The sequence below is a fragment of the Cyrtonyx montezumae genome, unplaced genomic scaffold, assembly GCF_038088225.1.
Source record: "Cyrtonyx montezumae isolate F1298 unplaced genomic scaffold, pur_monq_1.0 scaffold_2, whole genome shotgun sequence".
Taxonomy (NCBI): domain Eukaryota; kingdom Metazoa; phylum Chordata; class Aves; order Galliformes; family Odontophoridae; genus Cyrtonyx; species Cyrtonyx montezumae.
In genome coordinates, this window is record NW_027071936.1 from 1,614,052 (window position 1) to 1,638,531 (window position 24,480).

Below are 24,480 nucleotides of genomic sequence, written 5' to 3' on the forward strand. Positions count from 1 at the left end.
AGGTAAGAAAAGGCATAACACGCTTGTCTGATGCGCTGAGGAAGAACCAGATTAAACCTAGAATTGTGGTGTAACTTTGTCATTTTCCTTGATTGCTGGTGCAGTATCCCCATAAACATGCAGCTTTCAAACACTTTCTCTTTTGTGACTGTTTGTTTGCGATTTTCACAATATCCACATAGGTATTCATCCTTCAATTCTTTCCAAGGGCCCAAAATAATGAAGCTGCTCATCAGGAATGATGCAGCTGTACGTGTTTTGTGACTATGTGGCCTTCTATTACCAGCAGCAGTTCAGCTTTACCTTTCGATCACGAAATTCCATCATACAACAAACTCATATCTACCAACTTGGAATCCAGCTCACTTTGCAGTGTACAGGCCATAGAACGATACAAGTCATAAAACAGCTTAGGTTGGAAGGGAACTTGAAGATCATCTAGTTCCAGCCCCTCCTGCCATCTTAACACGTGTCTCAGAGACAGTAGAATGAAAACAGAAATGGTGAAGAAACGACATCTACAAATCCCTGAAGATGAGGGAGAAACGGCGTTTGTCTTTGATGTCCCATCAAAGGCTAGAAAGCACTCCTGAGCATTTTGATTGGTCTCAAAATCAAACACGTTACTGAATGTGAAATATGTGCTGCAATCCAGCAAGCCAAGTGGCCAAAGCCTCTCTAGTACAGAGGATGGTGGTGGACTGGAGCACTGTCCTGGGCCTTGAAAAGCAAGTCTTAGGGTGACAAAACCTGCACGTGCAGAGCCATGGGGATGAGCAGGTTCTGTTATATCTTCAAATTCTGTTAACGATCAAAGCTAAAATCTCCCTTGGCTTAATTTGTAGAACAGATAGTAAGGAAACCCAGAAACAAACACAAAAAAAAATCAATATCCAGACATTTTTAATGGCATACAGGTCCTGACCACAGAATCCAAAACCTAATTCTCAGAATTCAGTAATAAACTCATCCAAAAATGCCCTAAGATTGATGAAGCAGAACCTCAAAGGGATGGATGACCGCCTAATACTTCAGGAAAAAATTAAAACAGCAGGTACTATCAGTAGAAAGGGAATTCACACGAAGGATAAAAGATAAAAATTGCACAAATCAACCTTCAAAAGGACAGTATTAAAAATTCAACTGATGAAAAATTCTTCTGTATGGCCTCATGAACTGTTCCCAAGGTGAATGAGTCCCCTCTAAAAAAAATACTGGACATTAGTTCTGCTTCTGAGTTTGTCCAGTTTCAGCGGCCAACTGTTTGATCTTGTTTGGGCTTTTTTTGCTAGGCTGCGTGTTCAGCTATGTGGATGCATTAATAAAAAGCATGAAACCAATAAAAATCCTTTCAAGTACAGACACTACCCTCTAAAATCTTAAAAAAAATAATATTTTTGATAAACGAAACATTCAATCAGAAGTAGAATATTATGTTTTTCATCATTTTACTCTTTACCTCTCAATAGCCCTTTTAACGTTATTTTTTCTGCCTACAGTTTTCAAAGGCACACAAGGCACATAGGAATTTTTTATCAGTGAATTGTTTTTATATAGAAACATGTATTGCAATATTTTCAGCTTCCGATTATTATATTCTTATTTGGAGATTCACAGTCCTTTCTGGTTTATCTTAACTTAGATTTCTCAAATATAAAATGAGATTTTGGGGATATCATTATTTTCAAGCAGCGTATGAACCCATCTCCACATTCGATTGCTTTGCTAAGGTAAAATTCATCTGGGTAAGAATTTCATTCTTCTGTGGCACTTGTTCGAGTACGTTATATGTAAATTGTATAACTTGTTTGGACTTGCTTTTCCTGGCAACTATCTAGCTATGACTTCTTAGCATAATATGCCAACAACTTGTGTAAACTCACAATTAATAGTACTGAATATTTTTCACGTTACTTTAAATTTCTCTTGGCATCTTGTAAATACCATCCAGTTCGCTGCCAAACAAACATTCACTGACTTAGTTTGCACTGCTAAATTTTGTTCCTTTTCAGTGGAAATCCCCTGAAAGCTGTACCGAACTTTTGAGACATTACTAAAAGGAGGGGAATATTTTGCAAAAGTTAAACATCTTGCCTATTACCACATATTTCAGGGAGATGGTGGAGTCACTGTCCCTGGAGGCGTTCAAGAAGCGTGGAGATGTGGCAGTGAGGGATGTGGTTTAGTGGGCATAGTGGGGATGGGGCAGTGGTTGGACTGGATGATCCAGTTCTTTTCCAGTCTTAATGATTCTATGATATTTTAACAGGTATCTGATGCTGAAGCCTGTCAGAAATACATGGAAATGCAGAACTAAAGACAGAATCTGGTGTTGTTTTGCTTTGTTTTTTGTGGCATGGGAATGTTTCACGTTTCACGGTACAATGAAGTTCAAAACAATTTTCGTTTAGTCTTTCAAGTTTCCTGAATAAAGCACAAGAAAGCATTGCCTTCAGAAGTTTTATTTTGCAAAATCCCAATTAAAATCGTTAACAAGCACGCTTTTTAGGTCAGAATGCAGTAGAGCTTTGCTGGCAGACTTCAGCAGAGGGCAAGAGGGCTGTCTGGTGCATCAGGGACGACAGAGGCAGTCAACACAGAGCCAGCAGCCACTATTGTCAGTGTAGTCACCAGTCCCTTCAAAGCCATTTGACACCTCCTTTAAACTACTCCTTTGTGCAGTGACAGGGTCCCAGGCTTCCTCAGCCACTCCACCTTCTCTTCCAAAGCACCAGTGTCTGCCTGGGATGCACATGAGTAGCACGTTGTATTTAGATGCGAGTCAGGATCTTTTTATGCCACCTTCAAGGTTTTCTGTGCACTTAAATGCCCACCATAGCCTGGAGATGTTGTACATTCCAGTGCTGCCCTTTTATTCCTCCTCATATCTCTGTACACACACAGTGCAACCAAAAGGTCAACTTGGCAGCATCTCAGCCTCTTCTTTGTCACTTAGACCTTTCTGGGCCCTAAGATTTTATACTCTAAACGCGTGCTGTCCTTCAGACTGCCTCCCAGCATCCTTCATTCACCCCACAACAGCAACACCTGGAGTGATTGCCCTTCCTTTGCCACCCAGAAACAAACGCAGTGCAGCACAAACCAGCTAGCTGCATTTCAGCACACCTGCTCCCAAAGCTCTGTATTTTAACCAAAGCTTCTTTAAACTGAATATCACTTCAGCCACTTGAATAGGGAACACAGAGCAGATCTGCTGCTTTACAGCAATAAATATCACTATCATGCTATGTAGTGGCAGGCATTTATAGGGACAAATATCACTACCTCGATAAATCTTCCAATAAATTACTTGAATCTGAAAGGGTAAAAAGGTAGCATTCAATTTACCACTACTCTTCAGATAGAGTGTCTGAGACTGTCTCAAAAACCACGTCTCAGACCGTGTCCGGCCTGTGGGGTGCAAGAACGCTTTCCATCCTGCAAGTCTTGGCATATGCTTGCCCTGCTGTGGCATGGAGTCAAAGACATAGGCCAGATCCTTCCCCCTATACCGGCAGGGAAGTGCAGCATAAGTCTCCTACCTCCACAGAAAGAAACTGATGGATACAGGCCAGTAATAAGCTACAGGTGGGGTCCCAGATCTGGAGGCCTAAGAATTCAGTATGCCAGGCCACACCATAGGGGATCTGCTTCCAAGTGCAAACTTCAGAATTTTAGACGCAAGGAAGCCCTGTAATCCAGTCCTGATGGGTCTTGGCACAAGTAAGCCTTGAGCTGCTCAAGCTGGGCTAGTTTTTGACACACCCTGAGAGAACTGGAAGCGGCCAAGGAAAGCCACATGGGCGGATATTTAATGAACGGAAGGGAGGCAAGTCAGACTGTAATTCTGTACTGCTCTTGGCAGCCAAGTCCACTCTTGAATCTTGTCCACAGCCTCTGAAAATGTGTTTAATTTACCTTTTGTGCCGGAGGTGCTGGAATGGGGAAGAGGGATGCTGGTTCTGTGTGTCTGGACACCAGCACGCACAACAACAGGAATCTCGCATTACTGGATGGAGTTGCAGCAGTATTATCTCCTCTACTGAGGCCTTGCTGCAGTAGGGTGAGAAGTTCAACCAGTTTGATATTTTATCTATCTCTAACTGCAGCCCTGACCACATCCATAGTGGGTGAATGCAACAAAAACATCACCTTGATTTGCCCTCCTAGCCTCTAATGAGCAGTGGGCTCAGGGACTTAGTGAGCTGCAGGTCCAGCTACTACTAGTCCAGCTGATCTCCCTGATTTCTACTTCAGGTCATGCAATGATCCTTTACAAATTCCACAACCATTTCTGCACTTGGAGAAAACGGATTTCATTTCTTATTATTTTGAATCTTTCTTCTGGAAAAGATGAAGAACAATTACGACTAATGCAAAATGAGCAGCCTTGGCAATGTATACTCCTGTTTACTCAGATTCCAGGCTTGAGGGTCTGATAAAAACCCCAGTGAAGCTAACGGGAATCTTTCCAGAGTAGCTTTAGCTTTAGCTTAAATCTCAAGACACAGACATGTTGTACTCCTAGAATCCCATAGGTCCATAATCCTATTCAGACTTTTCCTGAAGAAAGATTAGCAGAAAGATCTACAAAATCTACTCGTTGCACAATACTAAACTGCTTCCAGTGCATTCCCAGATGTCAAATTCCCCCAACGTTCCCAATGCAGGAGCCAAAGTCTTCAGCTTCTATCTTTGACAATTTTCACTGTGCACAGAGGGATGCATGATTACAAAAATCTGCGGTGGCTTAACTTAATATGAAAGTAGGACAGAGATAAAATAACATGCAAGTATTAACCATTAATTCAGGGAAAATCTAGCACTGTGATAAACGGTGCCTAAATATGGATGTGTTTAAGTCATTGCTGAAATATAATACCTAGGATCAGCAAAGCAAGGCCATTTAAATCAATTAGTACAGCTCCCATTATCACTGTTAGTAAAAGTAAACATCAGTTGTTTCTAAATCTCTCTTTTTTTTTTAATGCTGCCTACTCCAATCCTTGCTGTATTACCCAGAACCACAGCTTCTGCAGGCATAGGATTACATCAGCTTCTCAGTTGTCATTTTCTTCTCCCACTAAAGCAGGCTATAAAAATGGAAACTTGAAGCAAGCTCGCTCAAAGCCCTCACAAAGCCAGGAGAAAAACAAACCCACTGTATTTTTCTTAAAACCATGACTTTTAGGAAATCTCTCGGGTGTTTTTGTTTTCTGGGTTTAATTATAGAAGCCAGAAGTGCTGGAACAGAGGCTGTGTCAATGACCAAACTTCAGAGTCAAATTAAAAAGCAGTGAATTACTCACAACGGATGCAACTCCACACAAACAGAAAGGTAGGAGGCGATAAAAGATAATTCCTATGAGGAGATGATCAGGATAGAGTCATAGGGAAGATGTATAATCCAAAAGTAGGCCATTCTGGCACGGCGTGAAGGGGCACGGATGGCTCTCGGTGGGATCCTGGCAGTAAGCCCACTTGTTTCTCTGTTCAAACAACAAATTAGTTGGCGTACACACCTCACTGAGTGAGGATGTTGCTGACATATTTTACAGACATGCCCAGGAAGAAGGTCACAGTTTGAGCCTGTAAATTACTCACGCGTTTTAAGTTTTAAATAAACCTGTAGATTTATTGTACGTTGGTACAGCATGTGCCTTTTAAACCAAAAGCTCAGCAACACACAACAGCTTAATCTTCCATTTAAACATATACAGCCCTATGACACAGCTCAGTTCAGCTAGGAAAGCTACATAATTCACTGGGAGTCCTGGCTACGCTGCTCTGAAGGATGCTTACCTACAGCGAGAACAGTGGCAGTGTTTCTGGTGCTGTAACAGTGAATTACTGTAACCTGCTCTCAGCACAGCAGCAGCAAGCAGTCACCTGAAGCAAAACATTTACAGGACACCACATTTCATTGCCAGTACACAAAACAGCAGACTAGAGAATCTCGTATGTTACTACAAGTAAGGGTGAGAAACGTTATCTTGAGATCGGCTTGATGCAGTGTCTGCACTAGCTCTGCCATACAGTCCACCACACTGGAAGTCTGGATGCAGGACAGGCCGTGCAGCACATAGTAATACTGCTTGGGTTGATACTGTAAGGCTTGGAAGGGGCAGAGAAGGGTGTTGCATACAAATATACATTTGCCCTATTACATTAGTTTAAAGGCCAGAAACACTCCTGTAGCCGGGTACCCATATGCCAGCGGTCTCCACTTTTATTTTTATACTGCTTGCTTCAGTTTCACCTGGTTCTGCTGAAAACAGTTATCACCGCTTCCAGATGCAAGTTATGTGTTTTGGGCTACGTGCCTTAATCTTTCCCACCATCTCTGTGTGCACAGCTAAGCTGGTGCAACCAGGCATCCTTCATCCACATGTGTTCATGTACCCAGCTTGCCCAGGCCGTTCCCAAGATGCGCACAGGTTAAGGCTCTCCATTTGACACAGAGGATCCTCCTCACACTGCAGATTCAAAGGTCACCACTGGGTAACAACCCACAGCATGTTAACTTCCCCCAAAGGCTGGAATTCAACTCCTAACAGCTCAATGACCTGCAGGTTTCAGAGTAAATTTGAGACGAGAGTATATTCCTTCTTACTGCAGTTCAATCTATCAATGTGTGGTTAAATTTTCACTGCAAAGGATCAAGTGCTGTTTTTATTAAAGAACTGTCAAAAAAAGGTATTTTTCAGTAGACTTTTAAATAACAAAGGAGGCAAATTTGGATCCTACTCCTGCATATGTGATTTTTCACTTAAGGTGGGAACACTTGAAGTGATTCTAAACGGTACTGAACTTCTGCAGCATCAGCTAAAATAAAATGCTCATCTAAACACAGATAGAGGAAGGAAATCCATATCAAATATCTGGTCTCAGATTAAAACACAGCAGCAATAGTGTCAAAACTTCCAAACAGATGAGATGCTTAGTTGATATAAAGCAGCAGTTTCAGAAGAGTCATAACGAAACTTGCACCCACTACAGTTCACGTGCAGCATTTTCCAGCTCCAAAAGCTTCACTCAACTTAGACAAATACACCAAAGCAAGTCAGCTCAAGTATAGTATACTTTAAAAAAGAAAAAGAAAGGAAGGAGGACCAAATTTTCAATTATCTGTCTTGCGTCTAAGCCCCAGTAAGACTGACCAACAAAGGAAACAAAGCTGGAATAAAACCAAACCGTTCTTGGTATGTGAGGCTAAATGCTTATCTTCTGTGATTTTCAGTTCACTGTCTAAACTTTGTGCAAAGTTCTGCTAGCTTTCACTGACCACACAAACTTTCAGTGGATTACCTAGACAGCACTGATATAGCAGGACTATCATTTCAACCGATATGATCTGAAATTCCTCTTTCCTTGCTGGAAAACAAACACAAGCAGCATATTAAGAAGATGTGCAAGCTTTTCTTTCCCTTCCTCGCCCATTCAGGATTTTTAATTTGGTCAGTAAAGAATGAGGAATAATTTAAACATGATCTTGATATATCATTAACAGTTTAAGAAAAAAATTCTGTTAATTCTTGAGTTCACTTCATGCCATCTTTAATAAAAGAGTTAACGCAGATTCTTTCTGCTTACTGATATGAAGTCAGAAGTTTATGGTTCTTACATATTTGAAAAGTCCCAACACCAGAGACATACAAAATGTTCTACTGTATTTTAATCATTACACCACCACGTTACTATAAATCTCTTCAATAACATTCAGTATGAAACTCAGTAAAGAGCACTGTCTACTACTATGCACTGTTAAATATTTCTGGCAGTATTGGGAACTGACTACAGCATTTCAATTATTTTTTCTTAAATCAAAATTTAACCTATGCATTCTGAACTTGTACATAATACATAAGACTGTACTTCCATATAGGCTGCAGAGACATTCACTCGTTTGTTTTCTGATTTGTATATAAGAGTAAATTTTCTATGACAATATGAAAGAAAATTAATAACTTATGTATCTAGCTAGGCATTTAGTATATATTCTTAATCATATTAATCAAAAGATGACTGAAAAAATCAAAGTTAAATATTGTGAAGTGCACAAAATCTAAAATGAAGGGACTTTCCACAGTACATTATACTAAATCAACATATAATAGATTCAGAGCTGTGAAGCCAAAATCTTCATTTAAAAATTTAGTGTTTCTGACATCATTTTCCACCATTCCATCAACTCTTCTTTCTCCTCTTCTTTTCTTTCAGACAACGACTCCAGTTCAAAGTCAACCTGAATAAGAGAAGAAATCAAAAATGTTGGTTAGAGATGTAGAGAGAGGGAAGCAAATGTTTTTAAGTCATTTATTGAAAGTTGTTTAACAAAGCCACGGGCCCTGGGGAGGGACTTTCTATTTTAGGCTAGGATTTATTCCACGGCCTCTCAAGTCTGATTTAAACACGTGCAACACTTCCATATCAATACAATAAACATCTGCAAAATGCACAAAGGTGTGAAATAAGATTTCCAAAAGAATCCAGGCATCTGACCAGTCGTTGTCTCGTCCGAAGACTTCAAAAACTACAGGCATACCAAAGTGTGTGAAAATTAAAAAAGCATCTAATTTAATTTTTATGTGCAGTCTCTACACCCATGTGGAAGATGAATTAAAAATGCTTCTGAACTCTTAAAACAGAAGCCTCGCTCGTATTCACCATACACGCTGGGTATCTGTACAAAGCACAGCTCCATCACTACCTTTCTGCACAGAGATGAATGCATTTCTTAACATGTGCAGGTAGTCACTTGACAATATAGATTAAAAACATCAACAAAAATCTCAAGATCGCTTACTCTTTATACCACACTACTTAGAGATATGCTGTGATTGTCTATCTGATTTCCTAGCCATATAGCTACTAATAAAAAAGTACAAATATCTCAATATCGCCCTTCTCTGTGACATCACACTTCAAATAAGACCATAAAAAAAAAAAAAAGGACATACATATGATCACTTACCACAACAGCAGGGCTAAAGGGCACGGCTACTTTTTTAGTTATTGCTAGAAAACCTGGTGCTGAGGCTGTGAGTTTGTAGTTTCCAGGCACAAGCAGTCTCCAGTAATCACCATCCTTGGCTGCAGAGAAGATGAAAGAATTAAATTCAAATAAATATGTATAAAACTAATTATCCACCCAAGGAACAGGGACTGCCTAGCTTGTCAGCAACTGTTGTGTTCCTGTCAGCCTTATTTTGGCTGTCTGAAAGAAAACTTCTGTAAGGACTGTATGAATATATCACCACAGATTTTCTTCTTTTCAGGTTAACATAACAAGCATTTCAGCTCTGAGGTTGTGCTGTATCCTCCATGAAAGACTTTGCCTTCTGAAGCTGAAGGCTCTCAGCACACTGAAGAAAAGAGCAATCTGGGACATTATCTCAGTACAGAAGCAGCCAATGTGCAGCCTGTTTGAAGCATCTGAGTTGGCCTGCAATGCAACTCAGATTAATGTCCTTCCCTCGGTATTCTGGAAATTCAAATTGAAACCGATTTCATTCCCCCAGATTCAAATAAATAGGACAACTTTTCTCCGCTGTATTGTAGAGAAAGCTATACATGATTGTGCCCTGGAATATTCTGTGCATATTGCCTCTGAAAGTATCTAAACATTTCAGTATTCAGGAAACTAGGGATTTTTTTCTCCCACTTAACTGAACAAACAAAAAAAAAAGCTTGATCCACTGAGGTCAAAGACAGGCTCCTACTGCACCATCTATTACTAAAAACTCTTCTATTGTTGTTGTTGTTGTTGCCAGAGAATTATAATACATGGTTCTCTTCTCTGGAAATGACCCTCTGGTATTTCCACAAAGAATCTGATCCACTCTGAGCAAAGAGTGGCCAATCATCTGATTTGTTGCAAGATAATATTGTGAATTTCTGTCACCACACAGAACTTCAGAAAGCATTACAAGGCTATTGAAAAGTCCTGTTAAGCAGTACCGTTCAAAGCACATGTCCATACTCAGGGAAATATTATTTAAATGCCTTCAACTTAATTGCTATCCACATCTCCCTGAAAGGAGGTTTTGGCAAGGTGGAGGCTGGCCTCTTCTCCCATGTAACAGCGATAGGACTAAAGGGAATGGCCTCAAGTTGCACCACTGGAGGTTCAGGTTGGACATTAGGAAAAATGTCTTAAAAAAAGCAGTTGGGCACTGGAACGGGCTGCCCAGAAAGCTGGTTGAGTCAGTGTCCCTGGAGGAGTTTAAGAAACATTTAGATGATGTACTAAGGGACGTGGCTTAGTGGGAAACTTTGCTGGTAGGTGGATGGTTGGACTGGATGATGTCGGAGGTCTTTTCCAACCTTAACGATTCAATAATTCTAATTTGCACAGTAAAAAATGGTCGTAGTTGTTCACATTATTCCAAGACATTTTTCTTCACAAAACAAAAAGGAAAAAAAAAATACAGGGCAACAACAATGATCCATTCTACTTTCTGGCGACGAAACAAAGATGAATTTTAAGTCATGAATTAAGGAGCAGGATAATAATTTAAAAACCAAACCAACCAAACAACAACAACTACAAGACCTATCAAGAATGTACTCAAATTTAAGCGCTTATTCTCCTCACTGCTTTGCTAATATGCAACTTCTTGGTGAGTACAGATATAACGGTGTGAGAAGATTTGTAACAAGGCTTTTTTTGTACCATAGAAGTGTGAGGTACAGTACTGTATGCACTCATACTCCAGAATATCTCTTTGCACAGCTTACTCCCTCATTTTATCCCTAAAAATTATTCCCAGCCTTTATTTTTATTTTTTTTCCTTTCCTATATGCTGTGAAAGACGGTGGCTAATGCTGTCGTGGGCTGTTCCCCTGCTTAGCAGAATTGCTGCCCTCTTGAAGGTGATGTGAGAACATAGCAGAGGCAGCTGAGAGTCTGCCAGTCCTATATCATGGTATCCTGTACCTCTGAAAGACGTACCAATGGGAAAATGACCGTGATGTAAAAAAAGCCAATGTTTTATTATGTATCTTGTAAAAACAAAAGTCTTAAAAACTTGTCATTTAGAATAGGATAGCAGAGTCAACAGGGAAGACTGCAAGTCAGCACTGTGAAAACTACCTCTGAACTCACTCCACGAATAAAGCACAACACCAGCCAAGAGGTGACCCAGTTTTCTGTGATCACCAACATGATGTTTCACTCTATCTTTTGACTGCCCTTCTTAAAAAAATAAAATGAAATAAAATCACAAAACTGTAAACAGCGGAGAGAATGTATCTTCACAAGTCAAATTCACCTTAACTGAAAACCTGCCAAGAATTTAGACGTGATGAGGTACTATCGCATCTTAATATAAGTTTGGGACTGCAATTTAGCCTTTCAGCTCAGAACAGCACTGCCAACAGCACTGCTGACAGATCTTTAAATCCTGGCAGATTTGTGAAGCACCACCACAAATCAGAAATCAAAATAAGCATGAATAACCAACAGCCATCAGAAGCACTTCACACCAGAGATCCATTAAGCCCCAGCAACTGTTCTTCATCTCCTCTGACAGCAAAATACTAGTGGAATATTCATGACATCCTGCAGGCAAGGAGTTTCTTGAGGCACAACGTGTTTTCCCAGGTTCAAAGCTGTCATACCTTCAGGCATCAGCTAATAAGATCTGAAATGGCTCCAGTCTGCAAAGGAAAAGATGTGGCAGCGTGTTCCAGCACTTGTCCTGCAGAGGAACAACACTCACCTGATGTAATGTCATGGCTTATCCCCTCCACAGAAATGGTAGCATTTGCTATTGGATTGCCCTGAAGATCTTTAACAAAACCCTTCACTCCTCGGTGAATCTAAAATAATCGAAGGCAGAAGCAAATACAAAATCATTTAACAATTCCTAAAAGTAATTGTTACGAGTATACTGATATATATCATATAGATATATCTAAGGATGCACGTTGTGGATTCCAGTCCATATGCTGACAAATACAGAGGATAATTCTTAATAATTGCATATATATTTATATCATTAATAGTTCTTTAATTTTTCTCAATGTAATAATTACTAAACACTGAGGCAAAAGAATCCAGCTGATAGTTATTATTATAGTTAATTCCACCACATTATGCAAACATTTTTCAGAAACACACATCAAATCACAAAAACATAAAAACGGACTTGAAAGCATTGGTGGCTGGGAATCAGTAAATGTGCTGAAAAATCTTCAAAGACAGGCTGAAAATACAATTGAAAAAAAAAAAAAAAACTTTCATCAGCTCTAACAATGTAGGGCAAAAAATGGATGTAAGTGCTTAAAAGTCAAACACTGGCAAGGTTAAATGTGGGCAGTTGGGCTCTTTCCCAGAGTGTCCAGGGCTCTGAGCTGGGAACACTTGGACTCACAGCACTCCCCCATTGAGCTGCAAAAGAGCTATAATGGATCAGGTTCCTGTTCCTGCTTGCCTCCTAAGCAACATGCTCCAGGCAGCAGCATGGCATCCACCAGGCTTTTGGGATCTCCAGCTGAAAATCTTCTCTGCTCAGTATCAGTGGCTGAACCAGATTCCCTCATTGCTTTAATATCGAAGGAGGAATAGCAGCAGCACTGATGTTTAAGGCTAACACTTGATAACAGGCACCAAGATTCACCACCTCAATTTTTCCCAAGAAAACAGCAGGATTATCTGAACTGCCTGTTCCCACCATGCATGAAATTAAAGCACTGATGCAACTCCAGTGTGTGAGGAGACCAGATTGGCTGAGAAAAACAGAAAGTACACATTTGCACTGTTCTGGCAATCACATGGGAGCTGGAAGATGGGGCTGCTCTTGTTACCCTGTGAGATGCCAGGCAAATCATCCAAACTTCAAAGATAAAGCCAGCAGCTCCGCAGGAGCTAGGGAAGTTGGCAAATCAATCTCTTACACATTAGTAATTAGGAAAATGCAGGGACACCATAATTTTAAATGACACAAAGTAAATGAACCCGTGCACCCAAGGAGCTGAACAGCATCTAGATAGCTGAGATGTGGATCCCATAATAAATTCCAGGTCATGTGCTACTTAAAACCTGCTTAACTTAAATGTTTCAGTTGATCAAGAATTTCAAATTTCCAGCTACACAAAGCAGTTCTGCAAAAAGAAATTCTTGAAGCAATGAACATATTACTTGACCAGCTCTGCTAATGAAGTTCGTTTCTGATTTCATAATCCCAAACGTGCAGACATTCACGACGACAGATATGTTTGTGATCTTTAAGTATAATATCCAGATTTCAGAACTTGGAAACTACCAGTTTGGCAGATATATTCCCTGGCGTTACCCTGAGCTGCCACCAGCGTGGTCATCTAGGCTCCTTGTGCATTCTGAGTCATCCATCCCATCTCCTGTACACACACTCTTTTATCTGAAGAGGGCCATTCACCCCCTGGTGTATGCACCAATGCTTGTGGGATGGATTTATACTCTGGAGATAAGTGCTAGTAATCATTCAGGAGGCCAACTTAAGTTATATCTCTATAAAAACTGGGATAGATGTTTTTTTTTTTCCCAATATTTCTTTTCCACTCTTCCTTACATTCAGAAATATCACACAGGATTATCACCTCAGTGACACACAGGAATTACGTTCCGATCAGATTAGTATGAGATATAGATGTTCACACAGCACAAAGTTCAGAAGTTTCACATAAAATAACTAGAGTTTTGCCATCCTTTTTTGATTGTTTGTTTGTTTTTCTTACCTGCTCAATGTAATTGATGAGGGAGTTCTTGTTGTCCTCCCAATAGCCCTTCAGAGTTTCTTCAGGTGGGAATTTTTCACAACTAAGCTCCACTGTGATTTCAAAGCAGTTGCTGCTGAGATAATTGAAATCCTGCATTCCTGTAATGCCAGAAAAGAGAGTTAAGGATGGATTTTGCATTGTTCCAAAGTAATTGGAGCAAAGAAGGACATGTGAGATGCTGGATGTATTAAGAAAATAAGAGCTGTAGATAATAAGAGCTGTAAATACAATAGGTATAGTTATCTTTAATCAGCTGAGTCCTGAATTGATGTTACAACAGAGAAACTAACAAAACAATCCCCCAAGAATGCAGACATACTACTAACTTTTTTTCCATATATAGTGGGTTTTTTTTTTTTCCATAGAGGGAGAAACACTGGACAGCTTTCAGTTAATTAAGAGACACTTCATTATTAATGTAACTTTAACCATATGAACTTAAAAATATATACAGTAGCACCACCAACAGGTGTTAACAATCTGATCAGACTGACATATTCTTTTGCACTTCTGAACCACTCCTCTCGCTGCAATGGGAATATTGGCTATTGCAAGTGAGCCAACAGATAACCAAGACAGTTCCAGGTTTGTAAATGGATCAAGAGCTGGAGAGAGAACGTTGCTGCCCTTGAGAAGGTTACGAGCACATTCTTCGCATGTGCTGATAACAACTAAGCTCTTGCTTTCCCAGTCTAGCAGTCAGTGAGCTCTAAAATGGAGGGCTGAAAAGAGAAAGGTTACCAAGCATTTTGAGCATCTCCACAAATACTCAAAGGATTTAGAAGCAGCTACTTCACTGAGCCCTGTGTTGTTCCACGTGAGCTATGTAGGAGACCTAATATGATCTCTTCACTAAAGCACTGGCACTATGCACAGCAATGCCCAGAGAGCTGATGTCATATCTAAAAGAGAACACTGAAGGCAGTGAACAGATTGAGTCAGGTGGGATTTTGCCAACACATATGGGGGAAGAGTCGATTTTCTGCCAATCAGGCAACTAGACTCTGCCAAACAGACAACTAACTACTGATAGGAATAGGGAATATTCAGACTCATTAAAAAAAAAAAAAAAGAAAAAAGGTTTTTTTTAATTTTTAAGCCTGTTTAGGTGGCTGAAAAATGTGGACACAGAAAGCAAGAGGGGCTCCTGAGAGGGACAGCTCTCATGTCCCACCACACAGAATATGCCATGAACCATCCATCTGTACATAGCAAGAGAGAAGCAGAGTCATGAGTCACCCTGGCAGCAGTGCTGACTGCCAGGCAACTGTTCCAGACAGCAGAAAATGCTGTTTTTCTTGATTCTTGCATTTTTTCTACAAGAAAGAAAGAAATCATGAAGAGAATAACATGGGGCCAAAGGGCATAACATAATTTTACTGTGATGCCTACAGCTCTCAATAATTTTCTCCCTCTCCATCTCCCAAAGCAAGGTGATAATAGGGATGCCCTAGGACAGAATTAAGAAGGAACACAGGTTTTGTGCAAAACAGTCACACCTCATAGTTTGTTTCTCAGCACTTGCCCTGATCTCTTGAAAAACATTCCACCCACATCACTGAAGAACTGTGAAGTGTGTTGTGCCATCGGCACATAGGCATCAGAATTACCTATGCTTTGAATTAAAAGCTGTATCAGAAAGTTGGTTGAACTTTCACACACGTAAAGCATGTAACTTCCAGTAGACAGGATAGAGCCTTGTACACAATGTGGAGAACATGTCCCTCCTACGTGTGCTCTACAAAATCTGTAAGAAGTGTAACATTCAGTTATTTTCCTTAGCTCTGGATGTAGAAAGAACTGTTTTCTCTGAATTTCTTTTGTAGGTGTTTTTTTGTTGTTGTTTTTCTTCTCAGTCACTCTGTGGCTCTGTTTCAGTCAATGGTCACAGCTTGTCAGCTGGTTTCTACACTTGGAAAAAATTACAACAACAAAAACCAAATTCACACTGTATGGTTCACAGCTATCTCCACTGTCATCTCTCCATTTCTTATTAGCCACATCATATTAAGATCATAGATTCTGATTAGAACAAGGATTCCTTTTTTCTTGCTTTTGTACAAATTAATAAAAAAAAAAAAAAAAGAGGGGCTCACTCGGGCAATTTTCAGTCTAATATAAAATAAGACCCAAAAGAAGGAATTAATTCAAGCTTTCCAACAAGTTTTTTTTTTTCCAGTGGAAAAATGTGTCTTTGTCATGTGTAATTTAGTCAAAATGAAAGCACTGCATCAAAACAATGGAAAGACAGAATTTTCCTAAGGGGGGAAAAAAAAAGGCTAAAAGTTAAATATGTCCATATTTCTATAGCTAATACTCAACATTTCACTGAGTTATTTTTGGACTGAGTTGAAACAAATCAAATTGAACAGTTAAATCTGTCAATATTTTGTTCCTTTTGAGTTTGTTTTTGTCTAAATTACACAAATTCTCTTTTACCAAACCAAGTTTCTGTGGAAACTTTCATACAAAGGGAAAATTTTGCTTTTCAACGATGTTCAGAAATGCCAAGATTTTTCTACAGTCTCCGGTGCTGCTGAGGTACCAGGGCAGCAGTATTCCACAGCCCGTGGGAATGAGTTTCCAAAGTGATAACTCATGCTTGAAATAACCATCTGAATCAGCCATGGGTCTCACCTCCTGGGACACTGTACCACGCACCACCATTCGTCGTGCCATCCACAAAGCTGCTGTCATCGTCATTTTTACGACACGGTGGTCTGTTTGGATCAGACATAGCAGGGTTTAAAGAAGAGTAACTGCGAGCCAGGCTTTGAAAAATAGCATCATCGGGGCAGGAGCTGTATTCGTGAGCACTGCCTGGGGAGAAACAAGGAACAAGAATGATCAAAAATACAGTCATATGGGCTGGGGTCAAAACCAAGGCTACCCGCGCTGCACATCAGGATGGTGCTTGGAAACTCTTTGTACACCACTAAGTGTCCTCTCACACTATCAACTAACACTGTATTATTTGAATCACACTAACATTTCTCCAGCCCTTTATCAATTGTCTGCAGCAGTCTGCCCCGTTATTAAGATGACCATTCATATCAGTCTTAATATTTATTCAAATACTCATTTCAGTGTGTACTGAAGGCATTCCAGGTGTCCAGGGTACAAATGGCCTCAGCTAATTGAAGACCTAAGATGCCTTTATTAAACGAGGGATCATGATTCCCAAGAATCACAGACTTGTAGGCGTTGGAAGGGACCTCTAGAGATCATCTAGTCCATCCCCCCTGCCAAAGCAGCTCCCTAGACCAAGTTGCACAGGTAGGCAATGCCCTCAGGCATTGCATCATCTTTGTGATTTAACTCTAGCAAAACAAGATATCTATCTTCAAAACTAAACAATACGGTCACACTGTGACTAGCTTTAAATGTGTTATTAATTAATGAGTAATAATTAATGAACAATAAGTCATTACTGTCATGCCACGATGTTTACAAAGTGAATCTCAGGCAGCATTGATGTAAGTACATAATAACATAATACAGAGTGAGTATTGAATAATATTTGTGATAATAAATACAGAAGGAAAAGAAAAAAAAAGCACGGAATAAGTATTTCTATCCCCTCATATCTGCATACCACTCCGAGTCTCGTCATAAGGGTAGTTTGCAACAAGGTCTCCTCCGTGAAGATTGGCAGAGAGCACAAAGGGAATATCCATAATCCAGTGAATGACACCCTTCGTCTCAGGAGCAAGCTTTAACAAAACAGCATTAACCAGCAGTTAAAAATGGATTATTCAGTGAGGAGACTTAGTTACTTGCATACACTTGGCTTAGCTATTATCATATCGTGCAATCATTTAAATGAACAGTAATGCTTCAGAGAGAGCTGGATTAGTCCTTTACATCAGAACTTGAGTAGGTTCATATCGGTCTTAAATCTGGTGCAAATTAGACCAGAATGAGGAAGCACATACGGTTATCTCAGGATTTTTTTTCTTTGTATTATCATTGTATCTAAGCTAAAATCAAAATAGAAAACCAAGGATAATAATTCAAAATATACGTTGGTTGGATGGAAAGTGAACGTTGGTTGGATGTAGTCCAGTTCTGTGCACTGAATTTGAATCTGAAGAGAGAAAATAGCTATTAAGGCCATCAGATGAAGAAATTTAAAGTGACCAAATAAATGAACAAGACAGTTACCCCAGAAAAAAAGGATGACAAAGACTGCTCACGCAGCTCCAAGAACTGGCTGTGTATCTGCTTATGCAAAATGGAAGAGCGAGGCACATAACTTGCTCTACAGCCTCTGCTTACCTTGGGATTCTGGTCCACAGCCTTCTTCATGTTTTTCAGGAGGTGATTGTTTGGGCCACCTTCCTTCTCATTAAGATAGACTATCCTATCCAGATCAGGGAAGTTTCGGTTTAGATCTATCCCCTGGGCATTACTTCGACCAACAAACCAGTCTTTAAGTTCACCGGGCTAAAATGAGGGAAAAAACAGAAAGAGAATGGAGCTTGGCAGACAGATACGGGAGCTTAGGTATCAGCTCTTATGTAGGTATATTTACCAGCGTAAAACCACATCGTTTTTACTTCTCACATTCTCAAGAGTAAGAATGGGCTATGTGGGAGTAAAAGCTAAGCAAACCCAAACTGTCTCAGAGGAGGGAATCACTCCCATCATAACACGTCTGGACTAAAGATGGGCAAAATTACCATGAGATTTTCCAGTGTCTGTCCACTTTGTGCTTGTTGAACTTTCCCTCAGGACCTGGCTTTTCCCATTACCTCATGTCCACGTTTTTGACTTACAGACCTCATTTCTAAGAGCCTCTCTGCAGCTGCAGGGGTACTCACAGCTGCAAGGCACATTTGCACTTCCTTCAGAGTTCTTCTAAATGTCTTCAGGACAAAGAAGGACCTTAATCTTTACTTCTCTTGAGAATTTTATTTTTGTGGTAACTGCCAGCTTCATCTGCTGCAGTGGTGGCACAAAAAAAGATGCAGAGAAAAGTCCTGCAGAATTTTCAGCTACTCCTTTCCGTGAGGTCTGATTTGGCATTAAGAAAATGCCTTCAGGGTAGCATAGGTTTCCTTAGCTTGCCTCTCTAAGCCTGCAGTGCTCTGTAAAATAGGTTTAGGTAGATTTGGGGTTTTAGTCTAGGGATAAATTTAATGTAGTGTCACACACTGTGTGTAAAGATGCTGTTAAATCATAACTAAAAGCGCTAAAAGAAGTTGCACTGTAAATCGTTGGTAATTGTAAGAGGCAGATGGACTGTGGCTTATTACTGAATCTCTACAGTGAGATTTCCAACAAGGGATAAACAGCACCAATTTGATGACAAATCCTACTTTACTACCACTAGAGGGAGACATCCTCTTGGACATGGGTTAAAAGCGGTCTCTGGTTTTTAGCAGCCCTCCCCTCAGGCTGTTGAATGAAGAGCTTAACAGAGTTTTGCTTCCTTAACCATAAACAGTCACATTAAAAAATTCCATATCTATATATCTAAATTTATAGAGAAACAATATGACTTGCAGAACAAGAAAACTCAGTGAACTCAGATGAAATAAGCATCATTACATTTAAAATGAAGTACATTCATTGAAAACAGAGATAGTTATCTGTGGAAAGCCCAAGCATAATCTCTTCTTTGTTAAAGAGAAGAAGCCTACTGTATTAATAGAAATTTATGCTGCACCATTCAGTGATCCCCGACAAGTTTATATACATATAAACTAAATTAAGGTGCCATTTTGATCCTCAGATTGATACAGAACCGTTGGAATAGGAAGAGACCCTTAAAGGCCACATAGTCAAACTGACCTGAAATGAACAGGGAAACCTAAAACTCTGTCAGGTGCTCAGAGCCCCACCCATCATCGTAACCTTGAAAGTCTCCAGGAACAGGGTATCCACCACCTCCCCGGGCAACTTGTGCCAGTGCCTCACCACCCTTAGTGTGAAGAAGTTCTTCCTTATAACCAGTGTAAAATACATCAATAGATATTGTAGCTTTACGAACCTGTGATGCTGCCTTCTCAAAGCCATCCGGATTCAAAGATGGCATGATATGGATACGTGTGCTATGGATCAGGTTGATAATAGTTTCATTGCCCTTCTGGTATTCATTACACAAGTACTGAGCCAAGAAGATGAGCAGTTCCCTTCCAACAGCTTCATTTCCATGCATATTCCCAACATATTTAAATTCTGGCTCTCCTGCAAGACAAAGAAGAAACATGTCTTAGAGTAGCACAAAAAATCCAAGCACGGTCTACATCACAGTACACCAGGGACACCTCTATTGCTGTGGCTACCTTTTGTCACAGTATGCCCGAGAAGCTACAAGCCTCATTTAGAAATATGGATTTAGAATTTTTCTGTAAACTCTGGCTAAACAAATAGTAATTTACATTTGGTTGTTTGCCAAAGGCTAAGAAAATACCAGAAGACAATACACTAATTCAGAATAAATGCTAATCATGGCCATTGACACCACCACTGTTGAGATAAAACACAATAGATGCCCCAGAACCACAAATAGGCGTGCCAATTTTTAAGTACATCAACTGACACTAACAGAGCTTCTTATCTTGAATGTTCTCTCCGAGATTAGGCTAAGCTTATCTCACTACACATACATCAAACTGCAATTCTTCTACCAAAATACTGCCAACAAACAACTGCTGATCCTAGCGATCTGAAAAGTCCCAAGCAGTTGCTTCAGATACTCAGCTTGGACTTTATGAAGAAAGTGCACTGACCTAACTCATGGATCATTCCTGCTGAATATTCCACAAAACATTCCATACACACATCTATCATACAAATCATAAGTTCTCACAAATCACATTATTGTTTTGTATATTGAACATATGCAAGGATGTTTAATTATGTGTTTAATATTGCCTCTAATACATATTGTATATTTTATATATTCATTTATCTGTGCACGTTCATATACAAGTTTATATATGCACACATAAAGTTCAGTATCTGCATAAACATTCCAACATTCCCAAGTTGCACTCTCACAGTCCTAGATAATAACACACTGGAGAGGTCTGCGGTCACATAGAGCTATAAAGAATTTACCTTTTGAAGGACCACATCGTGGGCCCTAACTCCAGAGAGGTTTTAGAATAAATGTAAATATGTGAAGGGGTGGTGAAGAGGGAGAGGATCCCACTATGCTCTGCCCTAGTGAGGCCCCATCTGGAGTTCTGCATTTGGGTCTGGGGCCCCCTTTACAAGAAGGACGCGGAGCTGTTGCAGTGGACCCACAGGAAGGCCACCAAGATGATCAAAGGTCTGGAGCACCTCTCCTGTGAAGATAGGTTGAGGGAATTGGGCTTGCTTAGTTTGGTAAAGGGAAGGCTCTTGGAAGACCTCACCATGACCTTCCAGAGTTGGAAGGGAACTTAGATCAGGAGGCAAATCAACTCTTTACATGGTCTGGACAGGACAAGGCTTTAAGCAAAGAGGGGAGAATTAGGTTAGGTGTTAGGAAGAAATTCTTTGCTCAGTGAGTGGTAAGGCACAGCTGCCCAAAGGGGTTGTGGATGCCCCATTCCTGGAGGCACTCAAGGCCAGGTTTGAACGGGATACTGGGCAACCTGATCTGGTAGATGGCAACCCTGGCCATGGCAAGGGATTAGAACTAGATGATCTTTAAGGACCCCTGCAATCTAAGCCATTCTACGATTGTCTCATACTTAGCCTAAAGGACATGCTGGCTTTTCTCATTATTTCTCTTTTTAGAGTTTACCTGTTATCACAGCTTGAATCAAACCTTCTGCTGATGATACGCCTCAAATAGTCTCAATAAGCCCTGTGACAGCCTTCAGCAGTATCACAGTGGCAAATTCAAGGCAAGAAGCATTACCTAAATAATTGCTAATCAAGCACACAGCTGTATCTGCTTACGACTCTTCAGCCTGTGCTTGTTAACCTTAATCTACTGATAAGGCCCTATCAGAGCACTATGAATTCCAGGACTTCTTTTCTTCCAGCTTAAGTAGTTCTGTATGTATTATTTCCTCATGTCTTTTGTCAGTTAGGTTAAAAAATACTCCAGTTTCAATGAAGCAGCATCATTTTATCTGACACGCACAACTCCTTTACTGTGGCTAAAACTCTCCATTTCCTCTTCTGGCACTGAGTTCTTATCTACTGTTTCTTCCTATCTGTTAATACCAGGGAATGAAAGAGGTCTAATCATCGAGAGTAATCAGGCCATGCACTCAGCCCAACCCTATCAGATCAGATGGATACTATTTAATAAAATGTGCAGCACTGCACATCACAAATTCTTATAATTAGAATACTCACGCATATGTATATTGGCACATAGCTTATGGAAAAATCATTTTCCAAGCTCAGAGACAAGCTTGTTACCGTGGTAAACACGAACACAGCCACACTTGGCATTTGTGGTTTTCCCTAGGACACCAGCATGGAAATCTGACGGATAACTCACTTCTGATTCTCAGCCTATGCATTACTCACTTGCCTTTCTCTTTCGCCTGAATTTTACAGAACTGGTCCAAATGCAGGAATAGAAACAAATATTTTCCATACAGCATCACTTTCCCACCCCAATCAAAGAACTGTTAACAGCACTCATCAAGGTTTTTGAAGACAGGTACCCAGAATAAGTGAACCCAGAATAAGGCCTCATCGACCAGTACCTTCAGCACTGATGAAACACCTCACATGAGCACAAACAGCTGAAAGGAGTTGAGAAAGAGGTAGAGAAAGTCAATGGAATTATGGAAAACCTTTGTTATGAAAAGTGATTGAAGACAGCCGGCTGGAGAAGTAGCTGCTCTTCCCATTAATCCCTTGTAAGCCATTTAAATACAGACCTTAATCACCTTTATAGGATTCCACAAATGTAATTGCCTCACGGAATTCTTATTTTTTAATGAAAGGACTCAGAAAACCTCAATTGGATTATCAACTTTCTTGAAAGTTTCTCCACATGAGCAGAAATGCTCCCCTTCCGTGGCAGATAACTGGAGGCAACTTTGAGGGAGAGGTGTAAAAGAAACCAATTAAAATTCTCATTTATTTGACACCCACACATGCAAAAAAAATAAAATTATTTTAAAGGGTTTCCACGGTGGGAAGATGACATTTATATACACTTACATACAAATTCAGCCCAGATACAGAGGTCTGTGATAACAAGTGAATGGCTGGATAGCTACTAACATCTTTTGGGGCAAGTCATAAGAAATTAAATACGGCAATCAAGGCTGTAAGTATCCCAGTGTCTCGCATTACACCTATGCCAGCACATCATTAAGGCTTTTAGAAAGCCTTTACAACCACCCTGGACCGATGGTGAAGTACATTACAACCTGATAAATGTTTGAGGAAACAGTATTTTGAAATGTCAAGCCTTTCTGGTACCTGACAAACATCATGAAATGTCACTATTTGCTTCTGCAGTTACAGTCAGCTAAGGTCTTCTGCAGCTTCCTAGGAACAGAAGGACCTTACCAATCTTGGAAAGTTCACCTAATTAAAGGTGACTAACTACTGCCATTTTTAGGTCAGCCTGTATTTGTAAAGATAGCAATCTTCTAAAATACAGGAACAAAAAGTTTAGCACTTGTGACCACCATGTAGGTCACCCTGAAAGTAATGCCTGCTATGATACCCATGGAAACCACAGCAGATACAAATAGCACAATAACACTATTTGATAGAGCACGTTTGCCACTACAAAAGAGACTTTTTCAACGTAGCCACCACCTTCAGCTCTGCATTTTCATCAGTGATGAACAAGAGCCAGTATGCTGCGCTCATCAAAATCTGTACCAGTAGAGGTGACACACCATTGCTGTCTCCACTGCTGGAACTCCTGCTGGCAATAAATCCATTTATCTAAAGGTAATCAAGGCATTTGTTACGCTCCACATTTTTGTTTGTAGTTCAAAGAGGAATAAACTCTCTAGAGAGCAACTACGTGGAAAATCACTGATGGTAACATGAGTTTCTTCTTTGAACATGAAAGCAGTAAGAAGAAAAGAAGAAAATAAATGAGGATGAGATGTAAGAAAGAGTAAAAAAATTAGAAAATTTAGATTTCTATCGTTCTGGTGACTAGGCGTCCCCAACCTGCCTTAACAGCATTTCAGCAGAAACACTGATCTCTATGAAGTTGGAAAATGAACAGCATTGGAAGGTAGAACAACAGGTGGAATCACTTTCCACATCCTTGTATAGGCCTTATACAATGTTAGGATGACATTTTCTAAGTAGTGGTGCTGGTTTAATGCTGCTGAATGATAAACTGCTCGGGGATCCACAGCTGGCTTACAGGGAAACATAAATGGGTTAACAGCAATGGCTTTTAAAAATTCCTATCTTTCATATTCCTGCCATTAGCTACTGCAAAATACACTGGCAGAAAAACAAGAAGAAAAGATATTCAAGGAACTTTTTGCAAGCTCTTGCTTCAAAAAAATGCACGTATTTTTTCACAGCCATAACTCAAGACTGGTCTCAAGCTGCCTCTGGAAATCACTGCAACTCCTGGAGCACTATGTATTCTGTACGTTAGGTGTGGAAGGGAAATTCTCCAGACATTACCTCATGCTGAAGTTGGTTGTTTCCACCATTAAGAGTTCTGTGTGAGTGGATGCTTTCCTCGTGCTTCCAACAGCCCACTCTCCCTTGTTGTCACTACAGGATGTGGCACAGCCACCCATGAACAGTGGGCACAGCGTTTGCTCT

At 40.2% G+C, this 24,480-nt stretch overlaps 1 protein-coding gene across 1 annotated transcript in view; it reads right to left on the reverse strand.

Moving 5' to 3' along the window:
• Window positions 1-6,687: 6,687 nt before the first annotated feature.
• The window catches only part of CPE (carboxypeptidase E), a 44,402-nt gene continuing 26,609 nt past the window's right edge, over window positions 6,688-24,480 (reverse strand). Inside the window, exons 2-9 of the mRNA XM_065736223.1 lie at window positions 19,757-19,953; window positions 18,040-18,207; window positions 17,357-17,474; window positions 16,399-16,581; window positions 13,720-13,859; window positions 11,724-11,823; window positions 8,975-9,093; window positions 6,688-8,245 (exon numbers count right to left, since the gene is read on the reverse strand). Coding sequence (XP_065592295.1) covers window positions 8,147-8,245; window positions 8,975-9,093; window positions 11,724-11,823; window positions 13,720-13,859; window positions 16,399-16,581; window positions 17,357-17,474; window positions 18,040-18,207; window positions 19,757-19,953 — 1,124 coding nt within the window. The 3' untranslated portion in view covers window positions 6,688-8,146. The remainder of the gene's footprint in view (window positions 8,246-8,974; window positions 9,094-11,723; window positions 11,824-13,719; window positions 13,860-16,398; window positions 16,582-17,356; window positions 17,475-18,039; window positions 18,208-19,756; window positions 19,954-24,480) is intronic.